This window comes from Ursus americanus, chromosome 2, assembly GCF_024610735.1.
Source record: "Ursus americanus isolate L20-20 chromosome 2, mUrsAme1.1.p, whole genome shotgun sequence".
NCBI lineage: Eukaryota > Metazoa > Chordata > Mammalia > Carnivora > Ursidae > Ursus > Ursus americanus.
Window position 1 is genome coordinate 24,040,941 of NC_142128.1, and position 15,843 is coordinate 24,056,783.

Here is a 15,843-nt window from a genome sequence, read left to right on the forward strand (position 1 = left end):
ATCATCTAATGCAATACTAAGCATTCTACATACAACACCTGATAATAACATGATGAGGTACCTCTATTATTATCCCCACTTCACAGAGGGAGAAGTTGAGAATGAGAGGTTATGGAATTTGTCCAATGTGACAATGCCATTAATAGGCAAGGCCAGGGGATACACAACCTGATGCGAGACTCAAAAACTTTAGTTCTTAGCTACTCATTAAGAAATGAGAGACTGGTACCTGAGTACTGACAGGGGATGCCCTGTCTTCGAAAGGAGACTTACTAATTAGACAAAGTAAAACACAAAGGGAGCTTGAGGGAAATTCTACTTCTAATCTTAACTGTGTGAAACTAAGCCAAACCAATGGTAATTGAGTCAAAGTCTTTAGGGAAACAGTAACAAAACACTTGTTCAAAGGACAGAAGGAGTAAAGTTAGGGTAATTGCCAGAGATTTGGTTAAACATAACAACTAGTTAGAAAACTTATGTGATATCTTTTCTTCATCCTGGAGCATATATCCAAGTTTTCTAAAATGTGAGTAAAAGGGTCTACTTTCAGTTATTTAAACTGAAATACTGGAACTAAATGCACTGGTTCACTGGTGCATTAGACTCAATAAATCAACTTCTACTAGACTCTAGTTTGTAATCCTCCAGTTGAAACATTAAAAGTAGTACTTACCATTTCACAGTCAAGTCCAAAGAGAGGACTGTTGTCTGTTATAGAACCATTACATTTGGTAAGTACAAAGTTTTCACAGTCAGGAAAACCTAGGAGGAAAAGAAAATATCTGCCTTTAAAACTAGAGATGATAAACATCATTCTTAGATTCATTCACCGAGGGAAAACTGAAATACTATATTTGCTAGTCACCTTCTCTGTTAGACACTTGAAATATAAAAATTATATGAGAGACAATGTCGGTCCTCAAGTTTTTCGCTTATGCTCATTTTTATATTATGGGAGAATACTACAGGCTGCCCTTATAGGGGATAATAGGGCCTAGACTTCTTGGCAGTTACCAAGTAACAATTTTTCCTCCATATAAGAAAAGAGATTACAACTAAATTGTAGCTGGGGCGTCTGGGTGGCTCAGTCAGTTAAGCATCCAACCCAATTTTGGCTCAAGTCATGATCTCAGGGTTGTGAGATCGAGCCCTGCATCAGGCTACACGTTCACTGCTGGATGTAGAGCCTGCTTAAGATTCTCTCTCTCCTCTCCTTCTGTCCCTTCCCGTGTCCATGCACTCTCTCTCTCTCAAAAAAAAACCAAACCAAAACAAAAAACACCTAAATTTTGACTAAATCCCAAGTCACTGGACTAGAGGAGGATGAATAAAGTATGCAAAAACTGCATGTAACATCTTTCTTTCCTAAATAAAGAAAAAATAGGAATGAAATTCCACCACAGTAGAGATCTAAAAGGATTTCACCATAGGCAGAAAGTAACATTCACCACATGCACCCCTGCACCTAACTCTACCCTAAGACCTCCCTGAGATCTCTGTTCAGAAACATGCCTGCATTTTTCTGGAATCAGAGCCTGAAAATTCCCTACAGGAACCCACTTAAGGTACCGCCTCCGTTGTATACCCTTAGTCAATAACCAGGCACATTCAGCTCAGAGGTCCCAAAGTGTTTGAACCATTGAAGATTTCCTACCTTCAGACAGAGGCTTAAACAGTAAAAATACCTAGATCTTGTAAGACAAGAAACAAAGTAGAGTTTGAGAAACTTTGACTAGTTTCTGTGTCATCGTACCTCAAAATTGCCAACTAATTACAATTAAAAAAATTAAAATATGATCTACACCAAAAAAGAGAGGCATCCCCAAATCTGGGAGACTTTATACTTGCTGCCCTTATCTATATGATTAGTAGCAATAATAACAAAAAATAACTTTTAAAAATCACTATGTGCCACCCACCATGCTAAGCACTTTTGTATACATTAACTCATTTAATCCCCATGGCAATCCATGATATCTGAGCTATTAACTCCATTTTACAGATAGCATATGAAAAGATGTTCAACATCATCAGCCATCAGAGAAACAGAAATCAAAATCATGAGCTACTGCTTCACACCACTATAATGGATGTAACAAAAAGACAGAATAAATAGTTGTTAAGAATGTGCACAAACCGAAACCCTTATTATTGCTGGAGGGAATGTAAAGTGGTGCAGCTGCTCTGGAAAAAGTCTGATAGTTCTTTAAAAGACTAAACAATTACCATATGACCCAGCAATTCTACTCCCAGGTATATACTTCCCCAAAATGAAAACACATGTCCACACAAAAACTCGTACCTGAATGTTCATAGCAGTATTATTCATAATAGCCAAAATGTGGAAACAATCTAAAAGTCCATCAACTAATGAATGCAGAAAATGTTATATATCCATATACAGAATATCATCTGAATGAAAATAAAGGTGACAGCAGCTACACTTAATGAGCACAGCATAATTACAGAGCTGTCAAATCACTACGCTGTACACCTGAAACTAATGTAACATTGTATGTCAACTACTATACTTCAATAAAAATAATTGCTTGTTAAATCTTAAAAAAATGAAAGTATAAGGCTTTAATAAGTAGGACAAACTGAAAGAAGAAAGATATGAGTTTTCATATATGGATGGGGCCACATATATTATTTTCAAACTAAATTTTATACACACACACACACACACACACATATGTTTTTAATATTTACTTATTTAAGTAACCTCTACACCCAATGTGGGGCTCGAACTCACAACCCTGAGATCATGAGTCTCATGCTTCTGACTGAGCCGGTCAGACACCACCTAAAACTAAATTATATTTAATCTTATTAAAATTAAATTTAAAATAAAAGGAAATTAAAAAAAAAGAATGAAGTACTGATACATGCTACAACATGGATGAACCTTGAAAACTTTATGTTAAGTGAAAAAAGCCAGCTACAAAAGACCAGCTATGGTTTAATTCCATTTATATGAAATACCTATAATAAGTAAATCCACAGACAGAAACTAGTGATTGCCTAGGGGGTATGGATGTTGTGTGAAAAATAACAGTACAGGGTTTCTTTTGTGGTGATGAAAGTATCCTAAAATTGATTATGGTGATGGTTGTAAAATTCTATAAATATGCTAAGAACTATTGAATTGTATTATGTTAAATGGGTGAATTATATGGTATGTAAATTATGTATCTCAATAGAGTGGTTTTTTTTTAAAGAAATTTAACATTATTGCTATGATTAAGAGGTAATAAAGAAAATAAGCTGAAATTACAGCATTTCTATTAAATTCTTGTTACATAACTGACCAAGGCTCTGAGCCTAGACTTGATCTATTCATTGAAGAAAAAGAAGATGGGGTATGGCAGGGTAAGAGGAAGACTGGAAGTACTAGAGAAGTGTTAAAGACATACTGACTTCCTTCTAATAGAGTAAGGAGGAAAGAAAGAAAACTGAAAAAGGAATAACTTTCTCACAGAATATTTCAATGATATTTAAGGTCATGTTTATGCACTACCTGAAATCATCACTTTACCAATCACGGTACACATCTACTCTTACAGTGTTTCCTTATTAATAGAAGATGGACTAAGTCATTTGGAAAGCAGCCAAAAAAATGAACTTTCAACAGTAATAATTTCGAAAAAACTGTTAAATATTCTTACATTGTTACCAACCTCAGATTAAATATAAACCAACCTTGTAATGGAAAGTGAAATGTTTTCATTTCCTCCTTTGTGAGAAGGCATCTGGTTAAGCCCACTTTCTTAGAGCCATACTTTTGAATGATAGGGTCATTCCGCAGGTTAATGCTGACTTTTGAACTGGCAGAAGGTAAAGACCCTGAAACAAAAAGAACAATTAAACGTATGTCAGAATGTGTGTTTAAGAAAGGACACCTGGGGGGCGCCTGGGTGGCACAGCGGTTAAGCGTCTGCCTTCGGCTCGGGGCGTGATCCCGGCGTTATGGGATCGAGCCCCACATCAGGCTCCTCCGCTAGGAGCCTGCTTCTTCCTCTCCCACTCCCCCTGCTTGTGTTCCCTCTCTCGCTGGCTGTCTCTATCTCTGTCAAATAAATAAATAAAATCTTTAAAAAAAAAAAAAAAGAAAGGACACCTGGGTGGCTCAGTCGGTTAAGTATCTGACTTGATTTTGGCTCAATTCATTATCTCAGAGTCATGGGATCTAGCCCCACATTGGGTTCTGCACTCAGCACAGAGCCTGCTTATCCCTCTCCCTCTGCTCCTCCACACTCCCCTTGCCCACCACCAAGTTGTGCTCTCTGTCTCTACCTCTTAAAATAAAATCTTAAAAAAAAAAAAAGAAAATATGTGTGTTTAACCTAAACCTCAAAGGACATGTTTCTAAACCTTGTGTCAGGTAAACACAGTGAAGATCAAAAGATGTATAAGCCCCAGCCCCAACTTTAAGAAGCCTGTATTGTAATATAGTTAGAGGAACACAAAGAGAATTTAAGTCTCAAATGGGTTATAATAATAAAAGCTATAAAAGAAAGGAAGAAGAATACACTGGCTGGGGTGGTAAGAGATGGTTCAACAGAGGAAAAGATTAGCTGAGTCTAAAAAGCAGAAATTAGAAAGTTTGTATCTTAGACCTGCCCATCACAGTGCCTGCCACTCCTAACAGCCCATTCTAGCTCAGTCTATTCCACCCCTAGCCACTTGCTCAACCATCAGCCTATTCTTTAAGCAGGAGTGGTCACCAATTGGTTTGAGAGTGGGAAGTGGCTTAAGAGAGACACATCTACAGGTGCCTGGGTGGCTGTCGGTTGAGCATCCGACTCTTATTTTGGCTCAGGTCATGATCTCAGGGTCCTGGGATCGAGCCCTGTGTTGGGCTCTGCGCTCAGCATGGAGTCTCTTTGTCCCTCTCCCTCTGCTTCCACCCCCGACTCATGCTCTTTCTTTTCTCTAAATAAATAAAATCTTTGAGAAAAAAAAGAGACCCATCTATAAGTAGACAAATAAGTTGATATTCCTAGCCAAGACATGCTCAAAAGGGACAATGGCAATTAGTTAAGCTGATCAGATTGCTTGCTTCCAAAATCAAACTAGGAAATACAGAGGACTGACAAGTTAGAAGAGAACAGAAAGCAGAGAAGATGCCATGAAAGGGTACTTAGACTCCTGATGGCTTTCTAGTCTACATGCATCCTTTAAATAATATCCCTCTCGCTTAAGATGGCCTGAATGAGTATCTGGTCCTTGCAACTAAAGAAGTCAAAATACTTTAAGTAGAAAAGAGGGGATTCCAGGTAAGACAGAAATGTACAAAGCAAACTTGGTATGGTAGTGACTAGACCAACTGAGAAAAAAAAAAAAAGGTCTGTGTAGGAGAGCAGTGTAGGAAACAAGGTTGAGGAGTATAAAAATGAATTATAGACCACTACAAATGCTAGACTCAAGAGTTTGGACTTTAGTACATTATTCAATAAATAATGGAGAGCAACAGAAAGTTCCTAAGATGGGAAATGGCATAACCAAACAGTATTTAAGAAAGATCAACCTCAAAGATAATGTGGAAAATGGAGGAGAGAAATGAGAAAAGGTCTTGCAGAAATTCTGGACCAAAAAAGATAACAAAAAAAAAAAAAAAGATTAGAGTCTGAATCAAGATGGTGGAAAGAATGGAGGAAAAGGAATATATTAAACAGTCTGTAAGAAAAACTGATAGAACACAGTGATGGAATAATTCAATTCAGACAACAAATATTTACTAAGTACTTATTATATGCCTGGCATTGTTCTAGCCACTAGAGATTCCTCAATGAACAAAGTCAACAAAATTCTCCATTGGGAGAATGAAATTCTAGTTGGGAAGATGAACAATAAACAAATATATGTCAGGTAAGGATAAGGACCGTGGAGAAAAACAAAGGAGGGAAAAGAGGAGAGGGTGTACTGGGGAAAGAAAAGGGTTACTGTCATCTATTTTACAATCAGGGAAGATCTCTCTGATGAAGTGACATATGAATAGTTACTCATAGGAGCAAAGGGAAGGAGCTATCCAGATTGGGTACAGGGAGCCAAAAGGAAAGTAATTCTAAAATTAAAGATTGTTGTCTTAAAGAAAAATGATACCAACAGAAAAGGCGATTTGAAGATGGGAGCCTGTACATTATTTAAGGATGAGAAAAATGCTTTTAGCTATGTTATGATTGAGGGGACAGGGGAATATCCAAGTGGCACCATCCAGCAGGCAGCTAAAAATGCAAGCCTGGAATCTGGGACATCAGACCTAGAAATAAAGATACAGGAGTTAACCAAAGAAGAGCGATAAGTCAACTTGGAGAGACAGATAAATATTTCTAAAGTTTGCTTTGGGACTCTGATATTTAGGATGGGAAACAAAGGAAATCCTAAGAGGACAGAGAATTAGCCATAATCCTCTGACTCCTCAAAGTCTACAGAATAAAATCCAAGGTTCTTAGCATGACATTTACAGCCTACAGGACAAAGCTTTACCCTACCTCTTGGCCTCATCTCTCACCACTACCATCCTCCCCCAATTATCCCCAACAATCGATATTCTTTAGCCATATCAAATTTCTTTTTTCTGATGATTTCTTTTGCAAAGCTATGTCTTACATGAGCTCTGAATCTAGTAATGACTACTCTGTTATTTACTTAAAGATGTTTAAAATACAGTGGAGGTCAAATCAAACACAGAGGCAGGTCAGATACAGGTATCTATTAGGAGAGGGGAACAATGGAAAGGAAGGAAGTCAGGTGTCTTTGAGACAGGAAAATAGGAAGCACAGTCCTAGAGGAGATAGGAAGGAATCACTGGCTATTCCTCACCACTTTTTCATGTCTCCTCAGTTTAACTATTCAATTATTTCTGAACACACACAAAAAAGCATCACTGAACAGTACTTAGCTTACTATGTCCAATGAACTCTAGTAAGTTCTTTTCTATTCCATCACTTACCTGCTTCCTCCTACAAAAACAGAAGGTTCAGTACAACTTACTCCTGGACACAACCCAACATTTGAAAAACACTGCCATCGTGGGTATTTCTCTTTTAGATGGCCAGCATCTAAACCTCCTGCCTATTCCCCACTGTGAGTATTATTAAGGGTGTCCTTTACATTAGTCAAAGGCAAGATCTTCCTTCCCATCTGTACACTCGTGGGTACAAAGACCTACTGACAGTTTCAAAATTATTCACAGTAATTTGTAAGAGTCCAATGTTGAGTGATACGCAAGGACAGCCTTTGCTATTTCACCTAGCAAGATGGTTTCTGGGGCATGAATATGGGCTCCTGCTATCTATTCTCCCTAGGTACTTACCCATTTTTTCTTTAAAAACATATTGCTTTTCTGTTTAAGGTTGTAGAATTGACCTTAGTTGTTTGAAAGAATAAACTTGACCAATAAACCCACTTATAAACATATCCATAATGTCTTTTAGAATGAGCAAATCATCAAACTAGAGTCACAGCCATACCTTCCACCATCTTGGATAGATCCCCTGTTGTTTGTTTCTTTTGCAGTCCAATAATATCAGCTAGAAAATTAGATGATGGAGGTGGCAAGCGGAATTTCTGAAAATACATACCAAGTTTTTATAAAAATGTTTGAAAGCAATTAAAATATTGTAAAAGACTTGCACTTTTATTGTCAGCTCAGCTATGAGCTGTCAGCTATGAAAGGTCTGGACCTTAATTGTTTGTATTGCAAAATGAGGACTGTTTCCTTAATGTGTAAAAGTGACTAGGTAATTAAAAAAAAAAAAGTGACTAAGTAAGTGAAGCCACCTTTATCCCACCCCAGATATTTTCTTTGGCTCTGATTACACTTTGGAAACAAAGACAAACATTACAAAAATGTGTAACTCAGAAAAGGAAAGTTCTTTATACTTTTCAAAGCACTTCTGTATCTATTACTTTAGTGGACAGCTTGCCAGGTAGTTAGGCTAGATGACACAGCAAAGCTGAAATGTTGAGAGCTCCAGCCTTAGGCTCACCTGTGCTGAAATTCCAGCTCCACCACTTACTAGCTGTAACTTGGACAAGTTACTCACAGTTTCCTTACGTACAGAAGATATTTATATCTCTCACAGAACTGTGAGAATTAAGGATGATGCATGCATAATGATTGATGTAGGTCCTAGCACATATGTAGCCTTTGATAAATGAAAGCAAAAAAGAAAATGGAGACCCAGGGAAATTAGGACTCACCAACTCAAATCCCTCAGTGGTAAATGGATGAAACAGTCCAATAGACTGGAAGTGGCTATGGGAAGGAAAATGGGGAGCACATGCCTCTTCTAAAGATGACAACTGCTATTCAGCTCCAGATACTGTTCTAAGAATGTCCAATCTTGTGATGTTGTCAAGAGACCAAAAAACACAGACTTACATAAAGTGTATAATTTCTGAAAACATCATAGCCCGAATAAAATAGGAAATATCAGCCTGGGAACTACATACAGATTGTAATCTGGTAATAAATATTTTGCCCAAATATCAAAGAAAATCAGAGGCAAACCTAATCTCAACAAGAGATCTCTGAATCTTAATCTTTCTTGCTTTCTACAACCTCTACTGCTTGTTCAGTCAGGGTGCCAAAGAGCATAGTTTGAGACAAGCACTAGTCTCTGGATGAGAGGACTCAACTCAGGCCCTAAAACAAAGTTTTCTTAACTTACGTGTCTAAATGCTTTTCGGAGAAATCCAAACTCCAAATAGAACCTGTAAAAGTGTAGCTGGCTCATTCCCTGCAGTACAAAAACCACCACGTTGTTCAGGTGATTTTGGTGAAAAAGCTGGCACCAGCTGTTGAAAAATCAAACCAATATAGCTAAAAGTGATACCATCAAGTCAGTTATAGACATACAAAAGGGAAGTGTGGGGAAAAAAGCAGTTTACCATTACTCAATGAAAACCTGGCAAAGAATGGCTATTACCGTACAGAATTCAAATAAAGATCTCTTGAGATAATTGTTTATTGCATTCAAATCAAGTAGGATACCAAGGGAAACACAATGTATTCAAATCCACAATCCTATTATGATTTGTTTTAAATTGGAAATAAACCCATTTTACAAAGGCATATCCTCAAGATCCCAAGCTGCTGAGTCCTTCCTAAGCTAGTAATCATGCGACTGGCTTTAAGAAAGCCAGTTTGGGATAAATTGACAGACTACCATCAATACTTGTTAATGTGGAAGATGGCTTTTGAGGTATCTAGCCAATCTCCCTCAGATACGTCTGAAAAACTGAAAAGTTTTGAAAATTTTTTTGTTGGTCCATATACAAAAGCAATTTTCATTAGACATTTAACAATGGCATTGAAGATATCAGAATAGTAAAATTCTCTTTGTCCCTTAACGTAAAAGGAACAAAAAAGATTAACTGGGATTCTTAACACACGATCATGTTATTTCAGTTGGGTCTCCACTAGGGGTTACAAACCAAAATACCTTTAAGTGGTGTTGGGAAAGGTCATTGAAAAGACATGACTGCCAGCTAACCTGTCAGCTGGACCCTGGCACCTGCAGGCTCCTCACCCCCTTCTCCTCTGTCCTTGGAATGTGGGTTCTGCTTGTCTTTCCTGATCCCAGAGGCTGCTCCAAAGACAAAGCCTTGAGACGGTGATGCGGTGTTGAAAACACCTGCATGGTTCATATGACTGAACCCAGTTAAGGCCTCTATATAAACTTTTTTAAGATTTGGCAGGCATGTGTAGGGATCCATTTGTCTTCCTCCTGCCCGAGACAAGCCTTGTAGGCAAGTTCCCTTTGCTGCCACGTACCAACCTGGAGCAGCCTACCTCTTTCTTCAGTCTCTCCCTGACCTCCAAGTAAGTGGGGCAGGTTTCACTTTATACCCAGGAAGCTCCCAAGAGGGTTGCAAACCATAGAGCAGCCAGACAGATAATGTAAATAAGGGAAGCAGGCCTTATTTACCAGTAGGTGCTACACTAGAGTGTATCTGCCACATCGATAAGAGGCAGGCTCCTATTCAGCTTTGACAAAATGTTGCCATTTGGGAATACAGGGACAAGTGCCAGATCTTAGAGTTTTTCAAAGAAATAAAGTATCTGGATTTTAATAAAGGAATTCCTAAATTAAATGTTGGCAACTCCTGTAAAGAAAAAAATTTAGGGGGCACTGGGGTGGCTAGGATGGTTAGGCGTCTGACTCTTGCTTTCGGCTCAGGTCATGATCTCAGAGTCGTGAGACAGGTCCCACTTGGAGCCTGCTTGGGATTTTCTCTCTCCCTCCCCCTCTGCCCCTCCCCCACCATTAAAAAAAGAGAGAAAGAAAAAATTTAGGACACTCTCTATGGCAAACAAATAATGTCAGTTAAGGAATATATGGCTCTCTAGACACCAATTTGAAAACTCTGGTCTATACCCACTATTTAAGTTCATCTTATACCTGGGTTTAGGAACACTGGATTTGCCCAGAACTGCATACTTCAGCAATTCACATAACTGGTCATGGGTTACTTCACAGTTTTCAGCAAATAAAATGGTAGATAAGCGGGCTTTCTGCAAAGATATAAATAAAGGCATTAAAAATTAAGACTACTGGGGCACCAGGGTGGCTCAGTTGGTTAAGCAGCCAACTCTTGATTTTAACTCAGGTCATGATCTCAGGACCTTGGGATTGAGCCCCTGAGTAAGGATCCCCACTCAGCAGGGAGTCTGCTCCTCTCCCTCCTCCTCTCTCCCTCTCCCGTGCGCTCTCTCTCTCTCTCTCTCCAATAAATAAATCTTAAAAAAAAAAAAAAATAGAACTGGGGGTGCCTGGGTGCTCAGTCAGCTAAGCATCTGCCTTCAGCTCAGGTCATGATCTCTGGGTCTTGGGATCAAGACCCAGGTCAGGCTTCCTGCTCAGCAGGGAGTTTGCTTCTCTCTCTCTTCCTCTGCCCTTCCCACCGCTCATTCTCTCTCTCTGACAGATAAATAAAATCTTAAAAAAAAAAAATTAGGACCATTGAGAACAGTAATAAAGCAAAACAAATTATATGCAAATATAAGGAGGAATCTAATTAATTGGAAATGATAAAACAACCTGTGATACGACATTATTAATTCAATATTTAATAAACGTTGATACAGAACCTTACTACAGATACTTGGTTACTTGCTAGGGATAATGGAATGAATTAAACATGATTCATGCTCTCAAGTTCTAAGTACTAAGAGAAAGTTCTAAGTACTAAGTACTAAGAGAAAACAAATGCAGAAATAGGTCATTCCAATACAACGTGGGTAAGTGCTATTATAAAGGTGTAGGAACAAAGGGGCTAACTGCCTTGGGGGTTAGAGAGTTTGGGGGATAGCTTCACTGATACTGAAAATACTGGGGCTGTCCTGAGAATAATTTGTCAGTCAGATGGGGGGAAACATTGTGTCTAAACACTTAGTTTTGTTTGGCTGGAACCAAGTTGACATGTTGCAGAGTAGTGGAGATTTGAGAGTAGAGAAAAGAGCGAGTCAGGTCATAGATCAATGTGGTCTAAGCTAAGGAGTCTGACATTATTCTGGGGAAACAAGGAGCTCAGAAAAGTTTCTCCCTCCTAAAAAAGTTCTAATTCTTCATCTCTATATGAGACTGCCCCAAAGGATTAGAGTATACATTCTGTTTGGTAACCAACTCTGCAACCCTCACTCCCCCCACCGCCGCCCAAATCAGTATCTTTTCACATCAGTTAAATGTAACAAACACCAATTTTAATAGTCCATTCTCTAAATTTATCTCAACACTTACTATGTATATGAAAAAAATTCCCTATTGATGACACTTTAAAAAAATATATAAATAATATCATGAGCATCCTTTCAAACATCCCTGTGTACCAGAATAAATTCTCCGGATAAGGTCCTGGTCAAAATAAGCACCTACAGTTGACCCTTGAACAACACAGGTTTAAACTGTGCAGATCCACTTATATGTGGTTCATTTCTGTTAAATATAGTATAGTATCATGAATGTATTCTCTTCTTTATGCTTTTCTTAGTAACATTTTCTCTGGCTTACTTTATTCTAAGAATACGATATATAATACATGTAATTTACAAAGTATGCATTAACCGTCAATGTTATCAATAAGGTCTCTGGTCAACTGGTTACCAATATTACTGGTAAGGTTTCTAGGCTCTAAGTAGTTAAGTTTTTGGGGAGTGAAAAGTTATACATGGATTTTGGACCACACAGGGCATGCAGATGGTGGTTTGGCACCCCAGTCCCCCATGTTGTTCAAAGGTCAATTATTTAATTCTGACAAGTACTATTAATTCCTGAAAGAATACACCAATTTATATTTACCAATCAAAAATATGAGATTGATGGGGCGCCTGGATGGCTCAGTCAGTTAAGTGACTGCCTTCACCTTGGGTCATGATCTCAGGGTCCTGGGATCGAGCCCCATGTTGGGGGTCCCTACTCAGCAGGGAGCCTGCTTCTCCCTCTCCCTCTCCCTGACGCTCCCCCTGCTTCTGCTCTCTCTGTCAAATAGATAAAATCTCAAAAAAAAAAAAAAAAAGAGATTGATAAGGTGAGACTGAGTGAGGTAGGTAGGGTCTATGTGGCAGTGAGTAATGGTTGCCAAGCATGGGAGGTCAGAGCTTCAGTAGGGGAAGGAGGGCATGGTAATTGGGGGGGGGGGGAAACTTGAGTAGGGGGAGTAGGGATTGGTATAGGGGAGAGAGCTAGGATTAAGGGTAGGAACCCAGGGCACACATGCAGAAGGATGGCTCACTGTGGGTTGTCAAAGCCTGAGTGGTAGAAGGCATCCATGCAGCGGGAAGTGGAGAGCAGTGAGGGCTGGTATCAGATATCAGAAAGTATTCAAGGTTTTAAGGACAGCATCAATACTGAGGGACAACAGTGGCCTGTCACAAGATTCAGAGTCTGAGCAGGGTGAGTGTGTCCATGTATGAAGGATGAGGATAGTAGACTGTCACACAGGAGGGTGGCCTGGTACATGGTGCAGGGTGACAGAGCCCAAGCAAGGTGAAGACAGTGTGGGAGTGTGGGGCGGTGGCAGCATGGGGAACTGGTCAAATATACCGAAGATAATGACAAATCAGGTTTCTCACTGGAGAGAGAAGGAAATTATAACCATGAAGAGAGAAAACCAGAATGAACCTTGTGGAAATAGACTGCAGAGATTTTAGAATGTATGGATAGAAAAATATTTAAATGTAAATATGTGTGTGTATATGGGTATACAGATAAACACATATTTCCTAGCTCTCTTTTGGGAGTACTGACATCCCAATAGCACTGAGTACTTCTAGTACCCAGAACCTTGAGTTTCTAAATGTCATTCTCTACTAAAAGAACCAAGCAACCCAGAAAAAATTACTGATTCCAGGGCTGGGGCAGGAAAAGCACAGATGAGCCTGGAACATCTTTTTGTGCCAAAAAAGTAAGGAAATGCTCAAAGAATTATGAGGTCATGTTGAAAGAACACAGAAGCTAGCTTAATGTTCAAATATAGGATGTTTTGAGCATCAAAATAAATATAGTAATGGATTATAACCCATTGAATGAAATAGGCAATGAGTTCATACTAATAAAAAAATGAATTACAAGTTTAACAAGGAAGCATCTCTCCACAAAATTAGAGAAAAAGAAAACAAGAATGGGACAAATCAAAATCATGTACAACCTAACAAAATACAAGAGAAAAGAGTGTCACTTCTGTGATAGTCCTGCCAAACATGTATAGCCCAAAACTAATCAATGAGGAAACAGACAAACCTAACTTGAGAGACATTGTACAAAATAACTGATTTGGGATTCTTTAAGAGTAGTAAGGCCAAAGATGTTAAGGAAAAAACCAAAGAATTGTATGGATTGAAGGAGATACGACAACTAAATGTAACACATAGTTCTAGACTGGCTCTTACTGCTAAAAAGGATATTACTGGAACAACTGAAGAACTTGAATGGGGTGAAGATAAGATGGCAGCAATATATCCATGTTATTTTTTAATTTTGATGGTTGCATATGTAGGTTATGTAGGACTGTTTACAGGAAATACATATTTTAGTAATATGGGTGGGTGGTCATGGAGCATTGTTAGCAATCACTTTCAAATGCTGTCTGGGGTCGTTTTGGGTACTGTTCTTGCAACTTTTCTGTAAGTTTGAGATTGTTTCAAAATAAAAGAGAGATTGTCTATTTCCTTATACTTTTCACCATATTAACCTTTAAAAAGTTGTTTTGCCAATTTGATAGGCAAAAAAAGAATCCCTTTTAAATAAAAAATGTTTTCATAGCACTATTTTCCATTTTACACCCTACAGGTATCCCCTGCTTCCTGAAAGCTTGTGTTCTGCCACTTCCCTTTTAGGACGGACCTATTAGCACTGTACCTGTTTTCACTTTTATCTTCAGCATTTGTTTCACAACAAGCCAGTTATAAAGGCAGCACATCCCAAGCAGAGTGGTACAGCGAAGCTCCTTTCCCAAGAACTACACTTAGCACGAAGCCCCCATAGCTTTGAATTTTGTCTGTGAGCATCTGCGCTTTATCTTGATTTTGTGCATCAGTTAGCAAGATCTGTCTTGAGATATGAGAAAACCTAACAGAGATTATTTTGGGAGTATGGAAACGCTCCAATATCCCCCCCCCCATAAATTAATAATTGCTTCTTTGCTTTACACCATTTCAGCTTGGAAAGATTTCACGGGACCGCTCTACTTTCAGACAGTGGGGGAAACCTGTATATAATTTCTATTGTTTGTTTTCGGTCTCTTTCCACTAGAACGAAGTAGTAAACGTCACCGATGTTCCCCAAGTGCCTAGGGCAGTGCCCAGCACGTGACAACAGAAATCTGATGATTGAATAGATGGACCACGTATATTTAGTTCTCAATACACAGCAGGGATGTTCATCTGCCTTATTATTCCCCTACCGGGGTGGTATGTAAACTGCATGAAGGCCGTGGGTTCGTGCACTGGGATATCCCCGGAACCTAGAACAATTCCTGGCACACAGAAGACTCAATAAAGTATTTGTTGAGTGAACATTCTTTTTGGGTCCCACGCACCACACCAGTTTTAAAGAGCCATTATCAGCCCTGAGCTAGGTGATATTAACATTATCGTTCCCATTTTACACACTGGAAAGCAGAATTCCGAAAGGCCAATGGGTGGATGAGGCTGATCTGCAGCGTCCAGGGCAGGCAGGGCCCAGAAGACGGCTGGGGCGCGGGCTTGGCAGCTTCTAACCTCCTCGGGCTGCCCACTCCAGCTCCCCGTTACTCACCTTGGCCTCGGGCTGCCTTTCCTCCAGATCCCAACGCGCTCTCATCGCCTCAGCCGCTCCGACCAGCGCGTTCGGGGCCCTCCTCCTCTTCCTGCCCTTCTTGAGGTGCCTCCCTGTCCTCTCCCTCTCGGGATCCATGAGGCTCTGGAGAAAGACCGGCGTGAGTTGAGGAAACGCCGCCTCCTGACGGGGGAGAAGGTGGGGCTTCAATAGCCTACAGCCTCCCTCAGATCCTCGCCTCAATTCAGTGTATGGAGCCCTCCCAACTCTCCCAACCCTCCCGACCCTCCCGGAAAAGCGAGGGCGCCAACGATCCTCCCTGTTCCGCGGCGGAGAAAACCGCACGGAGACCAACGGTTTTACCGTCCGCGCCGGAGGCCGGATTCGAAACGGTTTCCCAACGGCGCACACGCGCCTCCGCCCGTTGAAAAAGAGGGGAAAAGTTGCTGCCAAGCGACTTCCCTGCCAAAAAACACTCCCCGCGCCCCCCGATTCCCGAAAACACCGAAGAGAAGCCGAGCAGGCAGCAGAGGCCGCAGCCGCCGCCGCCTCAATCACAGCCAGAGCCGCCGCCGCAGCC

The 15,843-nt window shown here is 40.0% G+C and overlaps 1 protein-coding gene across 4 annotated transcripts in view; it reads right to left on the bottom strand.

The window, feature by feature from the left end:
- REXO5 (RNA exonuclease 5) overlaps positions 1 to 15,539 on the bottom strand; it is a 40,826-nt gene extending 25,287 nt beyond the window's left edge. For 2 of the 4 annotated variants that reach the window (XM_087869963.1, XM_087869960.1), the window contains exons 1-6: positions 15,264 to 15,539; positions 10,413 to 10,525; positions 8,679 to 8,805; positions 7,476 to 7,572; positions 3,703 to 3,846; positions 674 to 762 (exon numbers count right to left, since the gene is read on the bottom strand). In XM_087869963.1, the coding sequence (XP_087726089.1) occupies positions 674 to 762; positions 3,703 to 3,846; positions 7,476 to 7,572; positions 8,679 to 8,805; positions 10,413 to 10,525; positions 15,264 to 15,401 (708 nt within the window). In that variant the 5' untranslated portion in view covers positions 15,402 to 15,539. Of the gene's footprint in view, positions 1 to 673; positions 763 to 3,702; positions 3,847 to 7,475; positions 7,573 to 8,208; positions 8,351 to 8,678; positions 8,809 to 10,412; positions 10,526 to 15,263 lie in introns of those variants that run through there. The other 2 variants (XM_087869964.1, XM_087869968.1) reach the window with 2 other exon arrangements.
- Positions 15,540 to 15,843: the final 304 nt, after the last annotated feature.